Raw genomic sequence first — 27,152 nt, forward strand, 5'->3', positions numbered from 1 at the left:
TTTACGCCTCCTCCAAGGTGTGGCATCTGTACGCCTTCGGCCGAGACACCCTCAAGCTCTTCGGATATCCAGTGGCACACAAACATGACCAGAAACAACGCCTCCCCTTCCACATCAGCGAACACATTAGTGTAGCCCCAATCCCACGATGTATGCTGTCTCATTACAACAAAGCACGCCGCAAAGCCCGGATCGACGCAGTGACCAAACAGAACACGCAACCAACACTACGACGTGTAACACGAATGACACCCGCTGCCCATGCAGTCGACTACCAAGGCAACAAACTCACGACCACCACGCCATGCATTACCTCCACAGACACCACTGAAGAAATCACCTCAGCAGCCCGTCACCATTATCAAGGATTCGCATGTCGCAACTCCTTGCTCGGCCGCGTATCACATCTCGCCTTTAATCGAGAGGTGATCCTCGAGAACACCCCAACGTATAGTTCGAACACCACGGATACGAGTCCCTCTATACGCCTCGAGATTCGCGATCGCTGCGCCGCCTGCCGCCGCTTCTCCGCGGCGTTTGCGGGATTAGCCCTGCGTGGCTGATAGGTGGTCATGCAGTGTTTTGGTTCTCTTTCGCTTCTCTTTGCCCTTCCGCGCACTGAACAACTTGTTATGGTGACGTCTGTAAGCTAACTGCACGTTTAGGGCACTTAAAAAAAAACAGCTGCGTCTTGGTAGAGCGCTCTAACGCCAACAAGAGCTGCCCGGGGAGGCGGTTCTGCGCGCTTCTTGGTCGCTCTTGCGGGCGTCGGCGACGGCAGCAGCATATCACCGCTGTCACCTTCGAACACGTCAGCACAAGTGAATTCTATTTATTGTCGCCTCGTTTACACCTGATATTGGCACTGTAAGAGGTTGGTCCGTTTTGCAGCTCAGACAACAAATGCGGCTTTGCTTCGAATGTGTACGTCGTAGAAAAATATGTTTCGGGGATGTAATAACCCAATAGCTGACAAAAACATGTGCCTTTTATGGGAGTATAAGCCACGCGAAAATGTTAAGTACACTCAAAGGCTGTGCATTGTCAGATATGTGCCCACTCATGCCTTATGAATGGTCTGCAAGTCAGGAATAAATAGAATAGTCGTACGGCAACGAAAAAAAAAAAAAAAACCGAGTGCAGCCTCTGAAATGCTAAAGACGTTTGTTTGAGCAAGGTAGTATTCACCAGACCAACTAGATCCGAAATGCACTATTTCGCTAGACAAAGGGGGGGGGGGGGTGAGGAGGAGGACGCTCACTATCGTTTACAAATGCGGAGCGAAATCAACGAATGAACGTTTTAGTAATCGCACACACAAGCTGCGTGTTCACTTTTCGTTTGTTTTTCGCCTTCAACGAATGCCTGATCACTCGGCGGACGAATTTTTTGAAGAATACAGGGTAGGCAGTTCACAAGCGATACGAGGTGTCGTTGGAAGAGTTCATTGATTGATTGCAGGTTTAACGCGCCGACGAAACGGAGACGATGAGGCACGCCGTAGTGGAGGGCTTCGGATTAATTTTGACCACCTGGAGATCCTTAACGTGCGCCAAAATCTCGTACACACGGGCTCGTTGGAAGAGTCTCGTATCTGATAAGGGTCTCTGATTTCGGTTTATGCTAGATTCTGCAGTCTCCCTGTGTCATATGATGATGTTTCGAAGAAGAGTTTGGTCGGTCACGAACGCGGATTACTCTATAACCATCTTCGCGCTTCTGTGGAGGATAAATGTATCAGATGAATCTTTGCGAGGGCTGACCTCGGGACAAGACGACACAGCATTAAATTTGTCGTGTGCTGACTCCGGAGTGTAATTTTGCATTATCCATCGTACTCCTTTGGTACAATGTTTGTGAAATTTATGCCGCATTGGCTTGTTCATGGTACTGATCAACATCTGATATGTGATACTGGCAGGCGTAAGTTGCGTGCGGTCAGGTATGAGTGCTCCGCTGGATTTTCTAAGTGCACAAAGTCGATTTACATCATAGTGTGTATGGCCGCTACATGACCATTGGAGGAAGCACTGTTTATGGAGACACTGCCACTTAATTTCAGGGCAGCGGAATTGCAATCAGCTGCATGCAAATGCTGGCTTCGGGACGCCGGCCTGTGACACACGCCCGGCGCTCATATACATCTCACTAAGATCGCGTCATAAACGTTTATACTCTCGTGAACACACCACGCTTGCAAACAGAGTGCCTGCTCCACGTTATTCGGTATTTCGAACGCGGACAAACGGTAAATCGCTGTCTTGAACGAGACCCAAAAGCAACGGCGACAGGGGGGAGCTGGCCGGGGACTCCCGCGCCTGCTTTTGAAACGGGCCGCTAGGGGGATTTCAGTGGCGCCCCTACAGGCCGCGGAAAGATGGCTGACGTTGCTGCCCGAGTACATATCTTTCCCGACGATTTCCGAAGCAAAAACCCGGCGTAGACTTCTCCCCCTCCACCTACAACCTCCTCCGTAATTGCTCCATAGCTACGCGGACATCCTCTCCCACTAGGGACACTAGACACGAGCGTCAACAGTTCCTGGTAGCCCAGCCCCGCCGTTCCCGAGCCGAGGTGACCACACTCCGCCGGCTCCAGAGCAAGTCCTCACCTTTTACACCCTACGCCACTTCCGTTTCCCCACCTAATACGTGTTACTTCTGCCCTAATAGCGAGGCACCATGTGCCACCTGGTAGGGAATGTCTACCATCCTCATCCCTCACGCCCAATCGCCCGTCCCATGTGCGAGCAATGGGTGAGGAGATGGGACCGCTCCACCCAGCGTAAGCTGATAGAGAGAGCACGAGCAGCCATAAAGGACCGGGACATCCCGGACATAGAGGGCAACCCCCCCTCCCCCTACACAAGGACTGCTTCCCTTACCTTAACGCAACGAGGACCTCATGAAGTTCAGCAAAGCTTGATGTCGGGCTAGTTGGTGTAACATTCTTTTTAAAGTAAGTTGCGCTTGTTGTGAGCACGGAGACGGACACGGGAAAACAAATGTACACTTTCTCGAGAAGACCGTGCACTAACAACTGATTTATTCTGAACAAGACGAAAACACACACACATATATAGAACAACACAGAATGCAACAACAAATTCCAGATAAACGGGGAAGGGAAGTCATGCGAGTGAAATATAAAGACAAAAAGATAGCGGTGGTCGAAGCCGGTCCACGTGCTGTCTGTCGTAAAAAGATGATTCTAAAAACTGAATCTCACGCTGGGTGAGCGTAATCGAAGGGGTGCTGTAACTATACTACAATGGACTATACTCCGTCCGTGGATGGCTATGCTTCACTGTACAACACACGATGTGGGAAAGCCAGCTTAAAAGACCAAGCTTACAACGGTCTCGTTAAATTCGGCTTCACCCCTCAACACAAATGCATTGATGCGAAGACATTTATTCAGGAGAAATATAGGCCGTCTTATTTCAAGATGTGGAGGCCCTGCGATCTTTATTGCATTTTATAGGAATTTTTGCACGCGATGAACACACCTCGCTTGGTAAATAGTTGCGCCGGAGCGAGACCCTGAGATCCAAGCCACATACAGCTTCGCTGTAAATAATGTGCGGCGTTCACGTGACATGATGCGCGATAACAGAGCAGCTATGATTGTATCCAATGTCCTCATAAGGCGACCTCTTGGTCAGGTCAGTTTCTACTCCGCGCGCACCTTTTATAACCGCTCTGCGTCGGCTGCGGGAGCGAGCGCTCAAGGCCGTGTGACGTCACAGGGTAACGTGAACCGCACTACTCTCTCAGCCGCCTCCACCGCGAATGCAATTTGCGTCACCAGGAGGAGAGAATGAAGGCCGTTTCCGAATCCTCTGTATCGGCAAATTTTGCTGGCTTTGCCGTAAAGTTGGCTTTTCTGCAAAATAATTTTTTGCACAGAGTTGTGAAAACAAGGTTAGTTAACGTGTGCCTCCTGATAGCCCTATTTTAGGAATGGAATCGGGGATGTAGCCAGGGGTAGGGGCGGGAGTCCACCCCATCCTCCTGACATCCCCCCCCCCCATAGAAATATTTTCCAGGCAGTGTAAAGCGAGTGGTAGCGTTTTTTTTTTTTTGGGGGGGGGGGGGGGGGGCAAACTTCTCCCCTACCTTAACATATAACCCCCTCCCCCTGAAAAAAATTATCTGGCTGCGGCCCTGAGCGGAATATACTGCTCCTCAATGGTGTGATTCCACTCCTACGCATACGCAGTGATTCTAGCAATCCTTCCAACCCCACTTTTTTTAGGGGGGGGGGGGGGAGGGAGGAGGGGAGGAGCGTTGTGATGGCGATGCGGCAAGACGTACGTACGGACGAACTTCCTGTATTCTTGTGTACATCATCCACGACAAAATTTGCTGAATTCTTGCGCGATAGGCCTCCTGCGCTGGAGTTTTGGCGACACGCAGCGCCCCTAGCGGCCGACGCCTCTGGGTAGTACAAAAGCAGACGACCCTCGCCGCCCTCCATGTGTTTTCAATTACAAACCAGAGTGAAAGTTGGTTGTGGCGCTTTGTGGCGTGTTTAAATCACTGCATACTGTATGAAATAGCCCCTAAAGTAGCTGCAGAGGCTAAACAAAATAATATCCGCAAAACGAAGCCAATTTTTCGGCTTTCTTTTGAGCGAGCTGTCGCGGTGGTCGCCAGTATATCGCCAGGTCGGGTGGATTAACTGTTTGACGACAGTTCCCCTTACGCAGTTTTTTCTTCTTGCGTGCGGTCGACAAAGGAAAGTTCACGAGTAGCATAAACACGGAACGCTGCTCATCTTACATCCTGAGGTAACTGCAAATGTTGCTTCACCGGGAGCATGCAAGCGAACGCAAGAATTGCGCAGCCGACTCAGCTGACACTGCTGGCCTGGCACCGCCTTTGAAACGAGTGGAAATTTTGTTTCGTATTTTCGCAAACTAAATGATTCTTGCGTAACGTTTTACGCCGCACGATTTACGAACGGCAGGGTACATAGCGAGTAGGTGGGGCAATAGCGCCAATTAAATAAACAAATTAAGCGCTATTAAAGGACGCAAAACACGCACCAAATCACACGCCCTGCAGAGATGTGTACTTCTATAACATCACATAACACAGCCGCATACACGGCGCGGGGCCCCGAATATTTCTATACGATCATCACTGACCGTGTTGGTTTTCTAGTGCAGGGGTCGTACGCCGACACGCCAGTTATGACTTCAAATGGAGTTAGACAGCGTACAAGAACAGATAAGTTACGTCCTCCAGTTGAATTGCCCCCCCCCCCCCCTTGATCTTCACACTTCGCCAGATTATTGTCAAATATTATTAGAAATTCGATGAATTTTTTCTCTTTGCATTCAAAGCCCCCCTCCTCCTCCCCCCCCCCCCCCCCCCACCCCCTTATTTGCCGTCCAGCCCTCGGCTGCGTAGGCTGCATGGAACTCAGCCGTTGCTGACCCCGATTCTAGGCTATTAGGTGCGAACTGGGAATGTATGCTGCAAGAGCGTAATTAAGTAAAGTGAGAGCAAACAAGGAAAGCGAGCGGCCTCTTAGTTCGCCCGACCACTTTGTTTTACGGCCACTAATTTCGGAATCGAAAACAGATTTCACGCTTCTGACGGTCGCCGCATTTTGTCACTGAGACACGCAACAAAACGGCAAGCTAACGCTGCACCATGTATTCGTAACGGCGACGCAAACGAGCACTGTTTAATGAAAGCGCACGCATAGTGTGCAGGTACGCAAAAGAGCGGCGCACCGCAGCAGGCGAGCCTGCGGTCCGTCGGACTCGCTGGCTTTTTAAAGCGCGATCATCGCCGATTGCGTCACTCTTCTTTTTTGATCGGCTGTTTTTTAGAAGTCTTTGTCACCTAGAGTATTAGTTTAAACTAGAAATTTTACTTAAAATTTCACTTCGTACGACCATCGATCGGTGAACCTGCGAGTAGCAGACGCCGTCACGGTCCCGGCACTTTCGTCGGCGCTGTAAACGTGTTTAGCGCTGCAAAGCTTTTTCCCCTAATGCCAAGTTGATCGCTGAAATAGATCTGACGCGTCGGGGATGAGCTGGTGACCACGTCGCAAAATAATCGGGAGCGTCGAGCTCATTTTGCTTCTGTCAACACGGGATCCTATGGGACCCGCGCAGCTTTGTACTACCCGGAAGTACTGCCCGGAAGCCGCTTGCGCAGCGCCCCCTGGGCAGCGCAGGAGGCCTATAGGCCGAGCGCGCGTTCGCACCAGACGAGGGGCTACCAAAACAAGTTCAAGAAAGACGCACCGAAGGGATCGAGAAGACAGCGGGCGAGTGAGGAAGCCTGGCATTGCCCGTCCTCTTCGTGGGGAGTCCTCCCCGTCACATCCACACCAAACGTCGTTGCAGTGACAAGTATCTACAAGCTACGCATTCATGTCTGCACAGAGTTCATTTACCCAGCCATTTGAGCAGAGGAATGAATGTGAAACTGTCATGGCAAAAATCGTGCAAGAACAAAACGTGAGCTGGACATCGAACGTCTGGAGATTTTCTGCGTGCCGTGCGCACATCTTTCCCAAAAGCCTTGGGCTAGCCTCACGCCGGCCGTAAAATTATAAGTTTCCTCTCTCAAGACGAATGGCGCCTTCGACAAGGCTGTGCAGTGAAAAATTTCTCTTGCTGACAGTTTTGTAGGAGAGAATTCAACCTGGTGGTGTGATGAAATCCGCGTAAACTCAGTATTTCCTGGCACCAGTAATGTGCACGAAGGGTCGGGCGGAACACTGAATTTCGGGATCCTGCTGCTTGAAGAAATGGCTTGGAATCGAACCCTCAACTTGGTGTTCAGCGTGTGAGAATGAGTCCCCATCACCTTAATTTAAAGAACCATGCATCATTGGTTTCTGTTTCGGAATGGTCACGGAGTTTTCACGTTATGTATGTCCCTCATTGGAGGCACCACCGGCCTAACCAGCCCGCCATAGAAAACTGGTCTTTAACCAGCCCGAAGCGATGGAGATAGGGGATTTAGACGCATTTTATTAAAAAATAATGCAAAACAGTGCTATGTTCTTGGAGCAAACAACCCTGTCTACTCTCTAATGAATCATGACCTGAGGACGTTGCAATATTTGCAGTCATATCTCATGTTAAATAATACGAAACAATGACCTATTCCGGAGCAAGCAACTCCCAGCATCTCGCCATCTCGTAGCCAGCACAATGAGAGAAGTCACCGAGTGACGTAGTATAGTTCGTTGGCGCATCCGTCGCCGAAACCTAACTCCGCACACTGCGAAAAACAAATACGACCGGATGACCCACATTTTACCTCCCTCCTTAATGAGGCACCCTTTGAAATTTTATTACAATCGTCCTGACGCGTTCCATCACTCGACAGAAGGATATTTCGCTTTGGTACCGGGAGTTATTAACTTTACCCTTTGTAGCGGGTCGCTTCTGATATTTTCGGTTTCGGTACGGTTTCAGTCCTAGCTTACAACGTTGTCAGCATGTTGTATTGACTCGCGCTTTCAGACGCTCCGGGCAGCGCGCTGGTTTCGGAGTTAGTCATACTCCGTTAACCATGGATGCCGTTAACTGACATCTCTTGTAGTTTACGTGACGATAATTGCTAGTTACATGTTCCCCGCTAGGTACATGATCTCAAGGCACGTTTCTGCTGGTTACTTTATTTTTTGACCACTGTGCCGTTAGTGCTGCCACGCGTCTTTCAGTGCGCAAACTTTTAGACAAATTATGCGCAGTGCGCATGCGTGCACTGCGGACTATTGAGGAAGGAGCACCACATCAGACGCCGGCGGCCGCTTGACGCGGAGTTGTCGGTTCGTCATTTTTTTTTGTGAACTTCATGTAAAAAGGACCCTCGAGGGTCCTTAATCCTTTGCGAAGAAGAGTTTGCGAACACCACGATGATGACTTCGACCTCGCTGACGGCACTTTACCTGAGCTACGGCCTCAAGCCATGTCGAGGTAAACGCCGCGTTGTGCCCGCAACCCGGCGGTGTCATGATTGTTTATATTCAAACGCTTGCCTATGGGCTTAGTGTTTCTCTAAAATAGCTGCATCGATTATCCCAACGGCATTTTGAATTCGCGAGTCCTCTCGTTTTTTTTAGTGATGTTTTTCATCAAGTTTTTCGACATCAAATTTTTGGTTGCCCTAAATGCACGGCCATCTTGCTTCGGTAACGGGATCATGTAGTGCTCGCTGTTCGGCGTTATTTCGTTTGGGCTCAAAGATAACTTTGTTCCTTTAGTGTAGCAAGATGGAGCGCAAATAATTTTATAATGTACGAACGTCGTGGTGTAACCGCATCTTGGTGAGCGCCTCGAGCGCTAACACATGGTTGTTCCGAAGACGTGCCATTGTGTCTTAACCCTAACTGCCACTAAGGCAAACGCAGGGCCGAGTCCTGACGACTGCTTAAAAGACTAGTCCGGCGGCAACAAAGCCATTCAGGCGGGCCACAAAAGCGAGCGATGCTTGCTTAAGAAACGAGCCCAAGAATGGGCCCACATTTTGCAGCGCTCGTGAAGTGCGAGCCGGCACGGTCGCCGTACGCGTATTGCGAAGTGTGAACGAAATTAGGGTTAGGCACCTCGACCGCTAAATAGACGCTTTGCAAAATTAAGCTCTGGTGTCCCGTCCTCTCCTTAAGGAGCGGTGATGCGAGAAAAAGACAAGCCACTCCTATGTAACCGTACCAAAAAAAAAAAAAAGCCCCGTGTTTATTGACAGGCGCGTTTTATACAGTTCAGACAGTGACGTCACCTCGGCCAGCGCACCCCGGCGCTCGGCCACAACAGAGATAACAGATAACACGACAGCTGGCTTCACCTACAGTGCCGTTATCATGACCGCGTGTTCCTGCTGCGGACGCGCGTAGCTGGATTAATATGCACTGCGTCAAACCTGGCTAGTACAGCTGAGGTCTTCCCACGTTTCCACGTGGTTCCATACTGGAACGCACTTCCGGAGTTAGGCGTGGCGGCAACGTAAAAGGAATACATTCCAGTGGGACTACGTATTTTCGCAAGGTGTAGCCGGGAAGGAGTTGCCAAAGAAGGGCGCGGTAAAAGATTCGTGCTTGTTTGTTTAAATAATCGCGCACGAACATTTGAGGCCGGCCTCACAAGTTTGTGCATTACACATGAAAGGTTGTAGGAATAGGGCAGTTTTACGTGCAGTAGAAGAAAAAAAAAAGCACAACCTTTCTCTTGTCATGGTTTCGCCACTGAGTCCTGCAGTTACATTTAAGCCTATGGTTTACAGTTCAGTGGAGTGACTTTTAGTGAGCAGGTGTGCATTATTATTGAACACCTGCTGCCTGGTTTGCTTATGGTGGACAGTTTTTTTTTCTTTGCAAAGAGCGAGTTTAGTACTTGAAGGTAGTCTAAACAAGGGGACCAACATTTCACCTGGGCTGGAAGTTGCAGATGTGAGCGTTGGCAGGGGGTTGCAAAAAGGGCACTGGCCCCCCTCCCCCCTCCCCAAGCCACCCCAGGTCTTGCACCCTGCTTTACACCATTTCCCTCTCCCCTCTCAATACAATGGGTTTGTCCCCCTCAAGATAAAATCCTGCCAACGCGCCCATGTTTGCACATTGCAGATGAATTGCTGATCGAGTGCAAAATACGCCTAAGGAAAACCTGACTGCCAATATTTGCCTAACGAGATGAAAAAAATCCTCAGGGAAATCCTGACTGCTAAGATTTTCCTAAAAGATAAATAAAAAAAGGCGGGGGGAAAATCTGGCATTCAACGCCCGAGTTTCCCCTGGAGGCTGTTCCTTTTGCCGTTAAGTTTTCTGTTACAAGGTGACAAATGTTGGCCCTGTGTCTGAAGCCTGAAAAAAAAAAAAAAAAAAAAAAACGTTACTTTTGCACAGTTTAACATCAAGGTAAAGCAACTAAACAATAGAAGGATGGCGGTTGGGAGGAGACTATTCATGTGTTGTTGTAACATCCAGACACTGAACAAAACAATTGTTCTTATGCAATAATCATTGAAGATCGTAATAGCATGAGGAGCCGCTTGGTGCAGGACATTTATTTTCTGATCCCACCTTGCTATTGGTGAACATGCGCATTTTCAGTAATAGCTCAATTTGGTCATTTGCAACTGTAGTTTGTTGCTTCACTCCCAAACTCCAGCTGGATTTTTTGCGGCTTTATTTGCGCTCATTAACACAGGCCTGACTCCTGTTTTGCGGTAAATTCGAGTGTCAAGTCTGGCAGCAGTTCTTGCCCCGTTTTTTTCGCGGGCAACGCTTTGTGTTGTTGAAAGCATGAAAATGCATTTCGCACTCTGAAATAAAGGATGCCAACATTCAGGTGGTCAGCGACTTAATTAGAGCGCGACGGAGACAAGAGAAAGATGACGGAATAAGCTGTCTTTCTCTTGTCGTCTCAATCGCGCTCTAATTTTATCACCATTCTGCACCAACCTGCCCTAACGTGTTTTACATTAGTCAGGTGGTTATCAACTTTTCCTCTCTACAGTCTTTATTATCCCAGACAGTAGAGTATCCATCGCAATAAAATTAAAATCTCTCGCTTTTCACTGCTGTGGAAAAGCGAAGCCTTGTAGTCGGTGGGATTGAACTTTCTGGCGTTCACTGCAGTTTGTTTTGTCCTCGTGGCCCTCTCCCCGCTGTAAACAGTGATTTTGGAGCGATTGCCTGTACTGGAAGCCATCCAGACTCCTGTGCCTGCCAAGCCTCCCAAGGTATGATTTCCCATGCCGTTAGCAACTTCATCTCATTTAGCCGTGCCCATGCATGCACGACGATTGTCGTGCAGCAGTAGCCACGCTGCGACTTAATTAAAGGAGCCATGAAGAGAAAGTGCAACTTGGTTTAATTTTAAGGAGCTCGAATTCGGTATCTCACTCAGCTCCATTACAGCCACAAAATATGTTTTTGTTTTTTAACGAAAAGAAAACAAGAAGTATTTAAAAACTTTCAAATTTTGCGCCACAGTGACGTGTTATGAGCAAGGATGACGTCATACGGGCCAACAATAAAACATAATTTTCAGTGCGTTAACTGCACGTTACCATTAAAGTGATGCGGTCAAATGGAGCTAGAGGCCCCATTACAGACGTCCAGTCATGTGTCGTTGCGACAGGTCAGTTAGGCGGCCGCCAATCGCACAAACAAGGTTCCGTGACGTCATAGAAAAGTTGAGGGAAATTGGCTAGAAGGCCGCGACTGCTTCACACGTTTTCTTTAATATCTCCGTTATTTGTTCGAAGATTGTGATGATATTGGTATCATTGTTATCGGGACTAAGCAGTCTTTCTAATAAACCCAACTTGTATTTTGTCTTCATGGCTCCTTTAAGTCCCAGCGTGGCTGCTGCTGTGCAAGAGTTGTAAGTGGAGCTAGAATGCCAGCTTGGGTGATAGCTACACATCTTAGGGGTTGGAAAGGGGATTCAGCTGATGCAAAAGAGAAGCTTGCAGAAATCATTGGGAGGGGTGCTCTCATTAAAACCTTGGTGTCACCAGTGGCAAGGAACCATTTTGAGTGCCCATTTTAAACACCGAAGTTTAATGAGCTTTTGTAAAATCAGTTCCAAGCGATGCATAAAAAAAAAACTGCTTCAATTATTGCACTCACCACGGTCAATAGTATTGTAAAATATTAAGATTACAGTTGCATGACCAACACCGTTTTGTCTAGTGTTTGCGCGCACAACCTTACCAGGTCTCTCGCTTGAAAAAGCTCGAAGACACCCAGCCGTGCTCAGACGAGATGACCAAAAATGGTAAATTATCTTGAGAACTATTTGACGAGCTAAAAAAATAATAGCATATTTTAAATCAGCGGTAAAAAATGCAGCAAGCCTGGCAAGTTTCAGAGTTTACTTGAAAATTTAAAAGTTTTAAGACCAGTGTCCCCCCCTTAAGACAAGGAGCCTCTGTTACAGGCAGCGTCAGTCTATCTTGCACTTGCAATTGTATTTTGTGCAAACGGCCGGTGATAGCCCTGTTAATGTTGGGTTCATTATAACACATGGCACGGCCATGCTACGTTCAAAAGCAGAAGGTCGATCCCTCTGCTTTTCAGGCTTCGTGTGTGCGTAACAGAAGTTCAAACCTCGATGTATTGTTTCTTGAAGGGGTTGCAAAACAGTTCGATGTAATCGATAATTCGGTACTCAGAATAAACCGTGTGCGCAAGAAAAACGATTCTGATGATTTTCAGACCACGTAAATATGAAATATCGGAGTTTGTTAAACCGTAATTGAAATTGTTGAAGTAATACGAATGGGTTTCTCTATGGAGTGAGGCATAACTTAGGAAATGCCACTTCAAGGTTCAAGTGAATGTTTCCTACTTGAAATTGCACTAGACCTGATGCATGCCATGTAAGTGTATTATAATAGGGTTGTTTATATAAATTAGGCTCTAATAACGTTACTTGGGTGCAGCCTTCAATTCCATGTGCATGTGAAGCCTTCTTTAAATTTAAAGAAAACCTTGTCACACATTTTTATTTGTTTATTTTTTTGTATTTTCTAACTTTATGCCCAAGATGGTCTGCCGCTTGTTTTAGCTGTGGTATTTTGAGTTACCTGACCTGCTTATGTTTGTAATTATATTAGGCTGATATATATTTGCAAGCCCGGAACGGGGGAAATTCTTTATGCCTGTAATCTCGGATTAGAGGTTTCATATGTAACCTCGATTCGGGGAGTTCAGCGTTTCTTTCGCTTGACTGGTGGCAGAAACCTCCAAGCTTCTGAAGCGTAACGAAACTTTCGTGCATGGCGCTTCATTTGCATTTTAAAATTTGCAGACTCCTCAGACTCGTGTCAAGCTGTCCAAGTTCAGGAATGGCGAAACGAGATCGAGTCTTTCGCAAAAGAAGCCATCGAAGGTGGCTTCGAAAGCCACCACCAGGTTGTGGGATCCTGCTGGTTCTCCAGGCAGCAAGGAGGGTGAGTGGCCTGTCCTAAGAGTCGCAGGTTTTGTGGGAACGAGGAAGTGAATAAACGCCCCCTCCTTTTCTTTTTCTTCCTCCTTTTAGTGACTTCAGAGGAGCCCGCTGACAAAGCGTGCACCGATGTAAGCATCGCGACTTGTCAGGTATAATGCCTGCGCCAAGCAGGAAATGTGGCACTTGTCGGTGCCCTTTGCAGTTCTTTATTTATTTATTATTACTTTTTGCATTTTCTGGTCGATGGGCCACCACCCCGTGTAAGCTGCATTTATTTTCTAGTTACTGCGCATCCAGAGTGCCGACAACTCGTGTCTTAAGGCAGGCTTAGCCCTTTCAGATGCTGCTCACTGTTTCCCTCTACTAATTTTTTGTTGCTGTTTCTGGGTTCTGTATCTCACCAAATAAGACGAATTGGCAGGTTACTGACCCCAACACAATTTTTTTTTTTCCCCAGTCATTTACAGAATTGTGTACATGCGTCACAGAGGTAAGGAGCGTCAAATAGCACCGAATATGTCCACATTTGTATATATTTGTGTGATATGCATTGTTTCTGTATTTTGTTAGGGCTGCAAGTATTTTGAGGAAACGACGAGAAAGTTGAAAAAGCTCACTCGCTAAAGCCGTCACGTGCGTGCCATTGTTATGGTCTTAGTAATCTTACTAGGTGCCAGATGGCCCTAAAATCTTCATTGTTAGATGAAGGATACAAAATTATGCTAAAATAGTAAAAACTTGAAGTATTCGTATTTCTTTCTGTTAAAAAAAACTGCTAAATTGAAATGTACACTGTTGTGTAAATAGCGTCTGAAAGGGTTAATAAAAGGCCACCATACGTTTCAAAAGCATTAGATCCTTATGAGAATTAAAGGCGCCTTTAGTGAAGGCACCTTTTTCTAAGTTATGCATGAACCTGGGAATGAGGCCAGTGTGGAGTGCACCAATCAGCATACACCGCGTGTGCGGGGCCTTACTCGTGCAAAGATGGGCAGTGCTTATGCGCCTACGGATGGTTTGAAACCACTGTTGGGCTTTGGGCTTGACGTTATTGTAGATGATGATTTCAAGCACGATTTCTTTCCACTCTAACCTCCCCTAGTTCCATTCTGGGGAGTGACAGTAGGCTGTAGCTGAAGCTCATCAGATCATAAACGAAGGTAGTGCGATGCCGTCGTCGTTATCTGCGCGGGCAGTGGCACGTGTGCACGGTCGGCTTGCAGAGTGTTGCGTGCTGAAAACAATTCACGTTTTTAGCTTTATTCATTTATTGTGAATGGCGTGCGAAATATTCAAACTTGGCTAAGCTGTCGTCGTAGTCCACGATGTGGATTGGGAAATGGCAACTCAAGGGCTCCCTCAAAAGGCTACCTCAAGGAGACCGAGAAGGTTGGGAAAAAGTGTACTTTCAGGGTAAATTTTTGTTTTCTTGAAAGGGTTAAGGCACCCAGAATTAAACATGGGGTCAGTGTGACAAATCATGTTATCGAGACGTTTAGCTGACACAGTGGTGAATGGGCATAGGTGAAAGTTCTTGGTATTTTTCTAAAGCAAAGTTAACAATAATGTTGTGAAGATACTTGCGCAAAGGCTATGTGATTGGTGTGCCTTTGACACTTGTGGCTCTGGTATACCGTATTTATTCGAATCTAGGCCGGCTCCGATTCTAAGCCGACCCCCGAAAGTCCGAAGCCACGAAAAAAGAAAAAAAAAAAAACGCCTCGAATGTAGGCCAAACAAAAAGGTGAGGTCAGCGTTCACAAAAAGAAAACACGTTTATTGAACATGAAGATGCGGTGCTCATTCTGAGTCATCATCGCTGCTAGCCTCTGAATGCCATCCTCGTTGCGGCGCACGCAAATATCCTCCCGTTGTGTCCTCCAGCGACGGACATTTTTTTTTCATCCACGCCGAAGTCCCGCCTGGCTTGAACGTTCTACGACAACTCTGCGGCTAAAACAACTTTTCTTTTATAAGGCACTATAATGGTACCGCTTGTTTGGTGCCATTGCGCTGTCAAAGCCAAATGCCACACTGCACGCAGGCCACTATCTGCACAGTTCAAAATGGTGGCATCGCCCCCAGCTATGGCCCCTGATTAAGTGGCTACTGGCTCGTCTAGTAATGTTTACAATACTTTCTTTTCTGGGTGGCGCTAGCTGCACGCCATTTCCTTCAATTTCAATTGGAAATTGGCACGCGTTTCAAAATCCTCGAATCCAAGCCGACCCTGGAGTTTGATATATCAGTATTTCAAAAAAACTATCAGATTAGGTTCGAATAAATATGGTACATTTGTGGTCTTGACTATCCTTTTCGTATTATGGAGTGGTCACAGGCTGCATGACTGGCTGCTTTCATGAAATCGTTGGGCTTGCTCAGGTACTTTCAAACAACGATGTTGTGAACCCTATATCAATGCTGCCTTCACTGAGGCTATTGCAATTGCTCCTTTCGCTGTGATTCGGGATGTCATTGAGGGATCTATCGAAAACAAGTATGTAGTCTGTGCTGACTGTACGCCATAAGGTAAGGAGCGTGAGGTATGGCTCATTAAAAAAGATCCAGCAGTGTTGATTGCCTGTCTAGCGGCGGTGCCATCAGCTCCATTTTGGAGAGTGAAATTTGTGGTTAGGAGATAGTTAGCCTTAAATCATTACAGCCCAACCAAATGCTAATTATATTGGAGGGGATGGGCAGCTCAGGAGAATTGTCTCGGTGATCTTTGAGTAATCTCGGTGCATTTGTGAGTAGCTTCAACAAAATTCTTAAAACGACAACAACAAAAAAAAAAAGGCGAAAAGGAAACCAGGTTTCACTGTTTAAAAAACGAGTGTTTATCAGCATATATAGAACCATTTCATTATGTTGTGGTAAGCAGCTTTATCTTCTTTCTCTTACTCTGTTTCGCCACCTTAAAAAGAGTATCTTCTTCTTTTCTTTTGCTTGCAGAAAACTGGTGGGGAAAAGACGCCGAGGCGTTCACGGAAGCGGCGCACTCTTACGCTTTCTTCGCAAGTGGGCCCCCCTTTGGAGAATTTGCCCCGCGACTGTGAGTCCGAGAAGGGTGAGGAATTTGACTGAGAATACAAATCAGTAATGTTTGTTGGCTGTGACATCCACCCTGCATCAAAGGGGGAACATTTTGTGGGCTTCTGTAAAGAGCTGAACGGTTGAGCGTAGCTTTGTGGTAGCATGAAACTACTGAAGCAGTTCTTCTTTCTCTCGGTTCTTTTCCTTCCAGCCTCCTTGTCCACAGAGAAAGAAAAAGAAGCCTGTAACCCAGTTGTGGCGACTCGTCAGGTATGATTTTTGTGGCAAACTCATTTGGGAGTTTGACATCACGCCGCATTTCGTCACTTCGCGCAGTTTGAGGTGCACATATATAGCTAGCATCTCCTGAGCTTGCTGCCGCCATTGACGTTGATAATACAGTCATTGGAAGTCCAAGCACCTCTTAGTGAATTAGTATTCTTGTGGTGTCAAGTTGCAAAGTGCTGCTGCATGGCCTTTTTCGTCTGGAATTTGACACTATGTAGTGGAAGCGCAGTAGATTACAGTTAAACATGGATGTAGTGAACCTTTAAGTAACAAATTTCTTGATTTAACGAAGTTTTTAAATTCCCTATTGCCACCCCCATTGTAGCCACGTGTTTGAGACTTCTGTGTAACGAAAACATTGCAGCGGTTGACCTTGATGTACGAAGTTGCTAAGCTGATCAATCTTTTTTTTTTTGCATTTTTTCTGGAAAAATCGGCAAGAGAAATGCATTAATTTACCGAATACTGGCACTAGCTTAAAGAGCCAGCAGCTATGAAGATGTCTAAAATCCCCAAAAACAAAATTCATCATGATGCTGATGATGTATGGAGTGACTAGCGCCTGCCTGCCATGGCTGACGTAGCATCCACTTTAGGTTCTGATTCTATAGTGTTACGTGAGGTGGCAAGAGTAAGTACACTATTTTTTTTCACCCGCATTGCAATCTACTGCCTGTTTTTACATGTGAGAGTGTGGTGGCTTTTCGACATCTAAGATTTGAGGTGCTAGGCTTGCCTGTTGCACAGTGTCTCCACTGTAGTCTGTTGTGTCTGTTCGTCGGTGGCGAGTTGTGCTGCGAGAAAATGAAATGTTTTCTTTTGTCATGACAAGCTCGCAATTTGAAATGCCGTTGGCGCCCACCACAGTATCCCGGCTAGCCTCTCGGCAATTTTGAGTGCGGAAAACAGCATCAAGTTTGCGAAAGGCCCCTTTCAGCATAAGTTTGGTTCTTGAAGTGCATTTTGAACGAGAAAGTGCCTAGAGGGAGAAAGTGTTGAAAAGTTACGTTCGTGAATAGGGGCTTCTTTGGAGCTACGCGTAGTGTGTAAGCTCTTGCAAAAGCAGCAGGGGCCGATCATGCAGTTTTTACTGTGAAATAAATCCTCGAAGGGTTGGTTCACCTTCACGGATGTCTATCATTCTGGTTTTGTTTCTGCTTCATTCACGCAAGCCCAAACTCGAAACCTGCATTTGACGAAAAAGTGCGAACCTTTGTCAACGTTGTTAATATCCAAGTTTAACTGTAGTAGCTGTAGTGGAAAGCCTTAATTCCAAGCCATTGCGTTCCAAGCAAAACAAGCATGCCGTAGGTAGCTATCCACGAAGGCCATTGAAGCCTATGAAACCGTACTCTGCTGAACAGTAGATAGCAGCTTTTTTTTTTCTTTTTTTCTCGCTCTGCATTGCATGACACCCTTAAACTGCATTTGAGATATCAATATAGTTTGTTCTCTGCATTGGAAGTCAGTGGCAAGAATTTTGTGCGTTAGAACTACACTCTATTTCGTACATAGCGTGCAACGGAGTGGAAGCTACGCAAGTAGTCCACAGGGAAAAATTAACAAATTGTATCACTCCTGTGGTGACAGAGATGCACAAATTGGGGAAAGCATGCGTCGGAAGGACCGAGGCTTGAAACGCAGCCTGGGATCTTTTTTCGGGAAGAATTTTTCCTAAATATGGATAAAGATACGCAAATAAAATAAGCACAGACAAATTATGCCGTCTTCATGGCTGGAAGGAGTGGCAGAAATGGTGAAACTGTTCGCGTCGTCTGCTCAAAGTTGAGATGCACTCGTCTCGCAGCATAATTTTGGACATGTGGTGCCATCTCCGGGTTCCTCTTGTAACAAATAGTGTTGGCAAAATACTATCAAATACAGTGTAGACCATTTATAACGTAACCGCTTATAGTGCGGGACCAGATATAACGCGGGTTTTTGCGACCACCGGTTTGCCTCCCATAGAACTCAATGCATAAGCATACTGCTTAAGATGCGGTTGGCTGAAGCACAATACCGTTTATAGTGCGGTTTTTCGGCGGGTCTGCTGATCGACCGGCACAGTTGAGGCATCGTTTTAGGGTAGCAAAAGAAAAAAGAAAGGATGAAATCGGCCATCTGACGCAGCGTGCACCCCTTGCCCTCCTCTGACGGAGACACCGAAAGAAAAAAAAATAGGCACCCTTTAGTTCGTGCGTACCTGATAACCCCAACTGACCTTGCTTGATGAACCTCAGAAGATAGCAACAGACTCCCCATCCGCGCGCGGCAAGTTGATTTTAATAATCGTGAACCGCATGGCCTGTTTTCGCGCACCGGTGCACCGTGCGCGAAAACAGGCCATGCACGCACCGTGCACATCGGCGTTGCGCAAGGTTTTTTTTTTTTTTTTTTTCGTGCTCGTATCGACGATTTCGCTCGCGGTGGCTTCTTCGCGTGGCAGTGGGAGGAGCCTGACAACTTGCACCAATTGGGAGACGCGTACCTAATGGCGGGAGATTCGAAGCGCTCCAAGCCGGCTAGCCGCGCCAGAGATGTTTAGGCTTACCACCGCGGTATTTTTTGATGGGTGCTTTCACAAGCAGCGTGGATGGCAGTTTATATTCCACTTTTCGCCCACATTATTATCTCTTTTTTTGCATGAGCATCTTCGCTTGCGCCCCGTGCGGCATTTCAGCGAGCGGTTAGAAGCGGTCGCCGGAACTTACTGGAACTGCCTGCACCGCTTCACGGCCAGTGCCGACGCCATGTTGCCGCCTCTTACCGCACCGCCCACACCACGCCAGTTGTATCCGCGCTGGCGTGCACTGCACGTTCTCGCGATACCAAATCTACCACGAGGTTCACGCTTTAGAACGTTGTGCAGATAAGCCACCGCTCTTTCCCTTTCCGAACATTCGAGCCGCGCGAAGCCGAAGATTTCCACCACCAGTACGTTGCGCTGATAAGCAGCCGCCTTTGGCATCGTGAACACAAGGTGGGGTTAAAAAAAATGCTGGCGTTCTTATCACGTTTTGCGGCATCTGTTCATAGACGCTAAAAACGCAGCCATGGTCTTTCAAAACAAACACAACGGAAGTTAAAGCCGCGCTCGCCGTTTTTGAGACTGCGGTTTTGCCCTGCAGCAGCGGCTGATGTTAAAAATAATACGAAATATAGACCGTGCCTTCGTTTTTAAGTGCTGTGCGTTTGAGTGATGATAAATATAGGTTGACTTGAGAATTAGGTGGCGATGTGGTTGAATTCGCGCGTGTTTTAGTTATAGTGCGGTACCGCTTATAGTGCGGATTTTTGCGGCTCCCGTGACATACGTTATAAGCGGTCTACACTGTATTGCAGCAGAAAATGTACGTAAACCTTGTCTGGTCGGACAACTCTATGAAATCAAATTTTAATAATTGAGTTCGCAGTATCTGCAAGTTTATTGCTTTGAGCTGGCTTGAGCCCTACTTTTCGCAGGAAGTGCCGAATTGCTCTCCAGCCTTGGTAGCATTGCACGCTATCTATGAAACAGTATATATTTAAGTGATAATTTTCCTACGTAGTCGTTGCCAGTGCATACTTGTCATTGTGCCGTACAAAATGTTGTGACAAATAATTTTTGAACAAAAAAAATATTGCCATGACTTGATGGAGATGAGTCGGTCTATCATGTGAGTCCTCCATTTTTCTCGTGATGTTACAATGGCAAAGTTTTGTGAACTTTAGCTCTACAAACATGTTTTACACGCAGTCTGAAATCGTTGCCACTAAGGCTGGACGAAGCAGGGGCTGTCGAGTAACACGAAGTCACCCCAAAGGATGGCGGGATGCTACACCAGCTGTAGATGTGCCCAGTTGTTCAGACACGTTTCCCAGCAACGTCTCGGATCAGAGTGGTGAGTGGTGTGATTGCAAATTCAGTTTGATTGGTGGAATGACTGCCAGTGTGTTTGCAAAGCACCACCCTGCATTGTGCCATTTGAATCCTTGACCCCTTTTTCCCCTCAACTCCCCCCCTTCAGATAAGGACAGAACCAGTGAAGAAGCTACAGTGATTAATCAGGTATGGCGTTCTTGCTGATTAAGAAATTGTGCATGTATGATTCCCACATCAGTGCTTTCGTTCTTTTATGCGTGTCATTACCTTACAATTATTGGGTTAAACCTTTTGTCTGGTAACGGATATTTTCTTTCAAGAGTAATGAAGAGAAAATGCATTTGTTTTTCCTGAGTTTTATCCACTTAAAGAAAACAGCCTTTTCAGAAGCTAAATCCAGAACATTTTAGGGAGTCACAGCTTCTAGACTTCACAAGGTGTCTTTTCGGTGCATGCTTTGAGGCGCATATCAAGTCGCCATGCGATACCGTCGGCTGGTGGTGAAACTAGCACTGACATCAAGAACATTTGAGAGTTGAACGCACTTCAAATTTATTTTCGAGTAAGGGTGTGAGCAATGCAAATTGAATGTATTGCATCCTTTATTGATTGCTGTGAAGACGCGGCTGTTTCGGTTGACTGGCAGTCATCATAATGGCCCCCTGACTTACCGGCTGTTTGCGTGCAGTTTTCCTGCTGCCACTTGCATTCTCTCACCTGACTTCTTCCCCTTTGTGTTATCCGATAGGGTGAAGTTGTCCGAGCAAAAACGTTGCTCGTTGCTTCAGGTAGCATTCGAACTGGTGGCATCCAGTCAGGCGGGTAACTTGGCCAACTGTCTAGAAGATGCAGCGTACTTAGCCAACTGACCGTAGTTTATGAGAATGTGCGTTACCGAAAAATACTGCATAAGAACCTAGCTCACATTTTCTGTCATGCTCTGCTGTTTAGTTTCTTATTTGTACCGAGAGCTTTACTTGTGACTGTATTGTTGAGCACTTCTGCGAAACCAGCTATAGGGGGAGCGTATCCAACTGAGTAAGCAGCATCAACAGCCTATATTTTTCTTGCAGGAAGAAACTTTGCAAATTAAACTGTTCATGATCCGTTGCATCACTACTTCTCATTCGTTGTTTTTACACTTGAGTAAAAGGTGGATGAATTTTAATGTCTTACTATTTCAAATTGCTACGACAAACATATTCATGCACAAAATCCTAATATAGCGGGATTTTATTTCATCAGGTCAGTAAATTTGTGTCACGTGCGATAACCATGAGAATAGATGGCGGCAAGCTTGAGCAGGCTTTGTGTTAACCGTAGCCAGCAGGGTGACGATTTATGCGGGAACAAACATCCCCAAATGTTCTACAATAAGCATGGTTGCTGCTGTCTGCACGGAATCACCCATTAACTGAAAACTTACAGACTAGGAGTTGATCAAGAGTCAGAGATCCGACATCACGTATACAGTTGTGTGCGAATTTGTCAGAATGGCAGCCCTAGCTAGGCCGGCATGTTGTGCTAGTGGGAGGAAGCTGTGACTGGCCAATGTGAGCCATTCACAACTTTCCGAGAGCAGCTGTAAATGCATTATCTTTTCTCCTGTTCTACCAAATCTGTGTGGTAATTCTTGATACCCGCAGAGCACAGGGGTTGCCGAAAATCTCTTCATAGCCCCTTTAAAGGAGCCATGAAGACAAAATAGAAGTTGGGTTTGTTAGAAAGACTGCTTAGTCCCGATAACAATGATACCAATATCATTGCAATCTTCGAACAAATAACGGAGATATTAAAACTTGTGAAGCAGTCGCGACCCCCTAGCCAATTTCCCGCAACTTTTCTATGACGTCACGGAACCTTGTTTGTGCGATTGGCAGCCTCCTAACTCACCTGTCGCGACGACACATGACTGGACGTCTGTGATGGGGCCTCAGTTCCATTTGACCGCATCACTTGAATGCTAACGTGCAGTTAAGGCACTGAAAATTGTGTTTTATTGTTGGCCCGTATGACGTCATTCTTGCTCATAACACGTCAGTGTGGCGCAAAATTTGAAGGTTTTTAAATGCTTCGTGCTTTTTTTTTTCGTTAAAAAAAACATCTTTTGTGGCTGTAATGGAGCTGAGTGAGCTACTGAATCCTAGTTCTTTCAAATTAAACGAAGTTGTATTTTCTCTTCATGGCTCCTTTAAGGGGGGATGGGGCAAGTAAAACGACTTTTTTATTTATGGGCCAAATTGAATTAAATTAGGAAGGTGTAGGTAACTTACCATTCTAACAACAAAACTGAATTCAGTTTAAAAATACTATCTACATTTTGAGTTGGAAGATAATTACCTGAAACTTACAATGAGCATAATTAACTAACTACACAAGAAGTCAAGATTTTTACGTCGGTGTGATCGGAAATGTCTATTCTGTGCAAGGAAGCCATTAGATTATTGCATTATATCCTCTAAGCTTAAAGAAAGAACAAGAAAAGTTTCACCTTTTTTTCGAAATCAGAAACAGTTTCATGTCAAAAAGAAAGTGAAACTTCTCTCTTTCTTTTTGGATACCTAAAGGAAATAAAGCAATAATAAAATAGCTTCCATGCACAGAATGGACCTTCCTGGTCACTTTGAAATAAAAATCTTGAGTTCTTGCCTAATTAGTTAATCTTGGAACGGCTTTGTGAAGGTAATTTCGAAATATCGAAAAGGAGCCATCAAGACAAAACACAAGTTTGTATTATCAGAAAAATTTCGTGTTTTATAGTGCCCCAAGCGCTTGTTTGAATGCAAAGGGCGCTTTATTCACTTAGAAATTTTATTAAAGATAAAATTTTGATTTTCCCGCTAAGTCGTGCGTTTTCGTAGTCTGCAATGACATCACAGGGACTTGTTTACCGTTAGTGAACCTAGATGGCGCATCCACACCGCGGCAAGTCGTTTTCTGCCTTTGGTTTGTTTGTGAACGTATTAATTAGTACCTGGCTTGTTTTGTTCATGGAGACAATCGTTTCGTGAAACATGGTGCGCGCTCGACAAATATGGTCACGTAAGGCACTGTTGCTCGCGCGTCAATCGGCTAGTGTCGTCTGAAACAACCCCAGAGCCCCGCAGTCCTGTGCAGCTAAACCAAGCATTATGCGCGCAGTACCAACAACAGTACGCATCAGTACTGCTATGTTTACGTGTGCTTTCGTAACTTCCATTGTTTGTCCCACCATTCTTACTGATCGCGAATAGCTCGTTCGACAAGCTTATAAGTTCTGCCTAATTTGCGTTTGCTTATCGCGAATAGCTCGTTCGACAAGCTTATAAGTTCTGCCTAATTTGCGTTTGCTTTTGCCGCCCTTCGCCAATCGCAGAGCTGTCTGGTATGACATCATAGGTTCTGTTGGGGGAAATGAGCTAGTGGGTTGCATGGCCATTCCTTTTTTCCTATGTAGCTTATTTGAGTGAAGTTTACGTTAAAAGTGGTGTCAGTAGGATTTTAACGAGGCAGTCTTTTGAATGAACCAAACTTGTATTTTCTCTTCATGGCTGCTTTAAAACTTAGTCATTTTTTTTTAATTTCTATTTGTACTTACAGCCACCCGAAATCGCCAAGTTTTTGAAGAGGAGGCACAGCCAGCCCTCACACAGCCTTCCACAAAAGTTGCAGGCTTTCACCCCTCCTTCGCAAGCCTGCGCTCGACTGGAAGAACTTAGCTGCAACCATGTGGCTGACAGCGGTGAGTAATCTGGGTTTACAAAATATTTGAAAGCTGAACTGCCCATCAGTCCACCCTGAAAAAGAATGTTGTGCGGACTTTTGTTGAGCACTGCATTGTTTTGTGCCATTGGCTTTGCAGTAGCGCGAAATGACTGACGTCTTTTTTCTGTTCTTCTTCTTTCTTTTTTTTGCTCAATAAAACGTTTTGCCTCCTCCTCCTCCTCCCCTTGCACCCACAGGAAAAGAAAAGGAAACCGAGGATGCAGTTACGCCCATGCCTAAGGTAGGATGTTTGCACTTAATGGGACTCGGCAAACACTCTTCGAACAGAGCAAGTAAACCTGCACGACGTTTAGATTACACTGCCAGGAATAGCTGAGCCGAATATTACACATGCACGTGAAGCGGTGAGCGCGCAAATCGCTGGGAAATATGTGAAATCGTGCTCCCCTGGCATGGCCCAAGTGGTGTCATTGAGGCCATGGGTGGTCCTATTGGCTGTCACTGGTCAGCTTGCGGCTTATTTCTCGCATTTCCTGTGATGATTTGCAGTCGTCGGCGCTGTGTACCAATTTCATCTATGCCTGAACCTGTATGCACAGTTTTGGCATTTCTTTTGTGTTTTCAGTGCGCACCAAGTTTTAGTGACGAACACAATACTCCCCTTTTATTGACACCACTTGACAAGAAACGTTTATTCCTTCAAAAACGCCCTACCAGCCTGAGCGTGCACTTGTGAGCAGGCAGCCATGCCTGCTTTTTTGCGGCACCAGACCGGAAATAGACCCCCCCGTTTCACGTTGCGGAGAAGAAAAAAAAACTCCCCGGCATGTGATACATTGAAGGCTGCCATAGAGAACGCCGTGAGCTGCTCCCCTCTCCGGGAGAGAGAGAGCACCTTTCGTCGCGTTGCCTACGGTCGAGAGTTGGGATGGAAGAATTAAGCGCGACTTCTCATCGTGCGTAGTTTCGGTGATAGTGAACGGATTTTCATAATGCTTGCGGGAGGAGATTGCTGGGACAGTGGACTTACCCCAAAACAAATCGATTTTTCGAAATCGCCATTTTTGGAAAGCAGAGCTATTTTTCTCCCTGTTAGCAAAATATCCAGACCCAGGAGTGTGTATTTGAGCCATAATATCAATTCAGAGCACCGAAGACCGCTAAAATCGGGCCAAGATTCGACGCGAAAATTAGCATCTTTTCGGGGACTCGCCACTCGGGTTCTACATGCGCCACGGCGTCCATCTTGGTCTCATTCGAAAGTGCGTCTTTTTGTTTTCAATTCCCCGCCAGAACCGCTCCGTTTCGTCCGTTGGTTGCGAGTAAAACCGGGGTAGAAAAGAGACGGAACGTGCCGCCCAATTGGCTACTGACTGCACGTGACCGCAGGGCGCAACCTCATGCGCTGGGCGCCGTGGGTCGTCTGCTCGGCACTCTCATCACAGGGCAACGGCTCATGTATTCGTCTATGCGAGGACCGGCAAAAGCCCCGCATGGCGTAAAAATAAAGTAAATATGTCTATCGACAACTGAAAGGAAGAACTAGCAGTATTAAAGGCGCCTGGAGTGCAATTTTCTGCGTGTCTGACGACGACTTATCGCGAGAACGGCGCCCAGACGGAGGTAGACTTTGCGCCCGCGCGGGCTGCCGAGACGATAGCATTGGCGGTATGATTACGCCTGCGGGTGCACTAAGGTGTGCTATCTTTCGATCAGCAACAAATAGAAAGAAAACAAAATGATAAAGTGGAGGATGCCGCATGCCGACGTCGCAAGGGAAGTGTAACGAATCCGCGGCGTGTCGGCCCGCACTCCGGCGCGCGCTTCCTCGTCGGAAGGTTGCCATATAGATGAGCAATTTGGAAATTATAAGTGCTCGCACTGAGCACAATGTGCGTTAGTGACGTGATATACGAGTAGATTAAACCGAAAACGTGGTTGTCCCACCTAGCCAAGCGCATGCACGTTACAGAACAGTGGGGTGCATTCCGTTACCAGCCCCTTCGTTACAACTCATTTCATGCGATGTAAATCTGATTTGATTGCTACAAATGAAGCAGTAACATAACAAAATAAACTTTACAACTGTGGTGCACGATCGGCACCTCGGCCTTGGTCGCCAAAGAGTGACGGCGCGCTGCCAACAGCGTAAAAATTGAAGCAACGTTCTGGCTTTGCTTTTGTTCAGTTTTTCTGCCAGGTGCCATCTGTAGACAGAGGATTTCATAATTTTCCCACCAACGGATTTCAGCAAACTTGGTATGCTCTTGTTGAGCGAAAAGCGAGCTACATTCTAGAACCTTTCTTTTTTTCATATGCTCAATAGATAAAACTGTCACTTGTAGTAAAACTTCAACTGCGATTTTCTCAGCTTCCCTTTTTTTGCATATGTGCCTAGCCTTACAGGGGTTTTGAGGTAGTTTTTTTCAAAGGAATTCTATAAACCTTACACCTTTGAATTCGGGATGAAATGAACTGCATGCTGATGCTATTTTAATTTGCTCAGTGTGCCTCAAATAAATGTTATGAGTAATAATTAGAGCTCATTAAGTTTTCAGAAAACTGTACTTGACATAATTAGACTAATTCTATCCAATCAACTATCTTTACAGGAATATAAATAGCTTCAGCATGCATGGCAGGTCTTAAGCTACACATCCATACCGTTTATTTTTTAAAATTTTGAATAAAAAGTTCCGTAACTGCCCGTTAGAAATTACTTAATTAGGCTCCAGTATTTTCTTTGTAACTCAAAAAACACTTATGCCACATGATAACTAATCACATATTTGAAATGAGGAAAGCAAAACACATATGCACAGTGATTTTCATCATAGACCAGTTAATAAAAAAAGTTCATTTCAAGACCTATGTCTCCCCTTAAGGGGGGACGCGGCTTTCAACTTCGGAAAAATGACCAAAACATCGTTTTTTTGAAACCCACATATTCGGCTTCTATGTTTCCTATTCTGTGCGCCTGCAAAGTTTTTACGCTGAAAAGCGTCGCAAAGTGGCATAAAAAAATACTTTTGTCAGGCGCGGTGACAAACTATCAGCGCAAAAGGGCGAAAAAACGGCAATTTTCGGAGCGCTCTATCTCCGCAACGGTGCCACCGGGCGCGGCCATTTTGATATGGTTAGATCGGCCGAGCGATCGTCTTTCCGGTTCCGCTCGTCTCTTGTATCTTCGTTCATTCACAAACGCACAAACGGCAGAAAAGAAACGACGCACAAACGAAACTAGAAATAGATGCTGAAGCGCTATTGGTCCTCCGGTCGGGGCGAAGAACAGTGACCCTCCTGATTGGATGTCGCGGGCGCAACGCAAGA

General features: G+C 46.2%; 1 protein-coding gene across 1 annotated transcript; it reads left to right on the top strand.

Moving 5' to 3' along the window:
• The first annotated feature begins 7,753 nt into the window (after positions 1 to 7,753).
• LOC144161802 (uncharacterized) lies at positions 7,754 to 23,846 on the top strand. The gene is made up of 9 exons (XM_077692399.1): positions 7,754 to 7,957; positions 10,651 to 10,715; positions 12,794 to 12,935; positions 13,025 to 13,083; positions 15,887 to 16,001; positions 16,179 to 16,237; positions 19,992 to 20,136; positions 20,263 to 20,303; positions 23,697 to 23,846. The coding sequence occupies exons 1-9, from the start codon at positions 7,897 to 7,899 to the stop codon at positions 23,844 to 23,846; spliced, it is 837 nt and encodes a 278-aa protein (XP_077548525.1). The 5' UTR covers positions 7,754 to 7,896.
• Positions 23,847 to 27,152: the final 3,306 nt, after the last annotated feature.

The sequence above is a fragment of the Haemaphysalis longicornis genome, unplaced genomic scaffold, assembly GCF_048455015.1.
Source record: "Haemaphysalis longicornis isolate Haplotype H1 unplaced genomic scaffold, Haemaphysalis longicornis Haplotype H1 scaffold_12, whole genome shotgun sequence".
NCBI classification, from domain to species: domain Eukaryota; kingdom Metazoa; phylum Arthropoda; class Arachnida; order Ixodida; family Ixodidae; genus Haemaphysalis; species Haemaphysalis longicornis.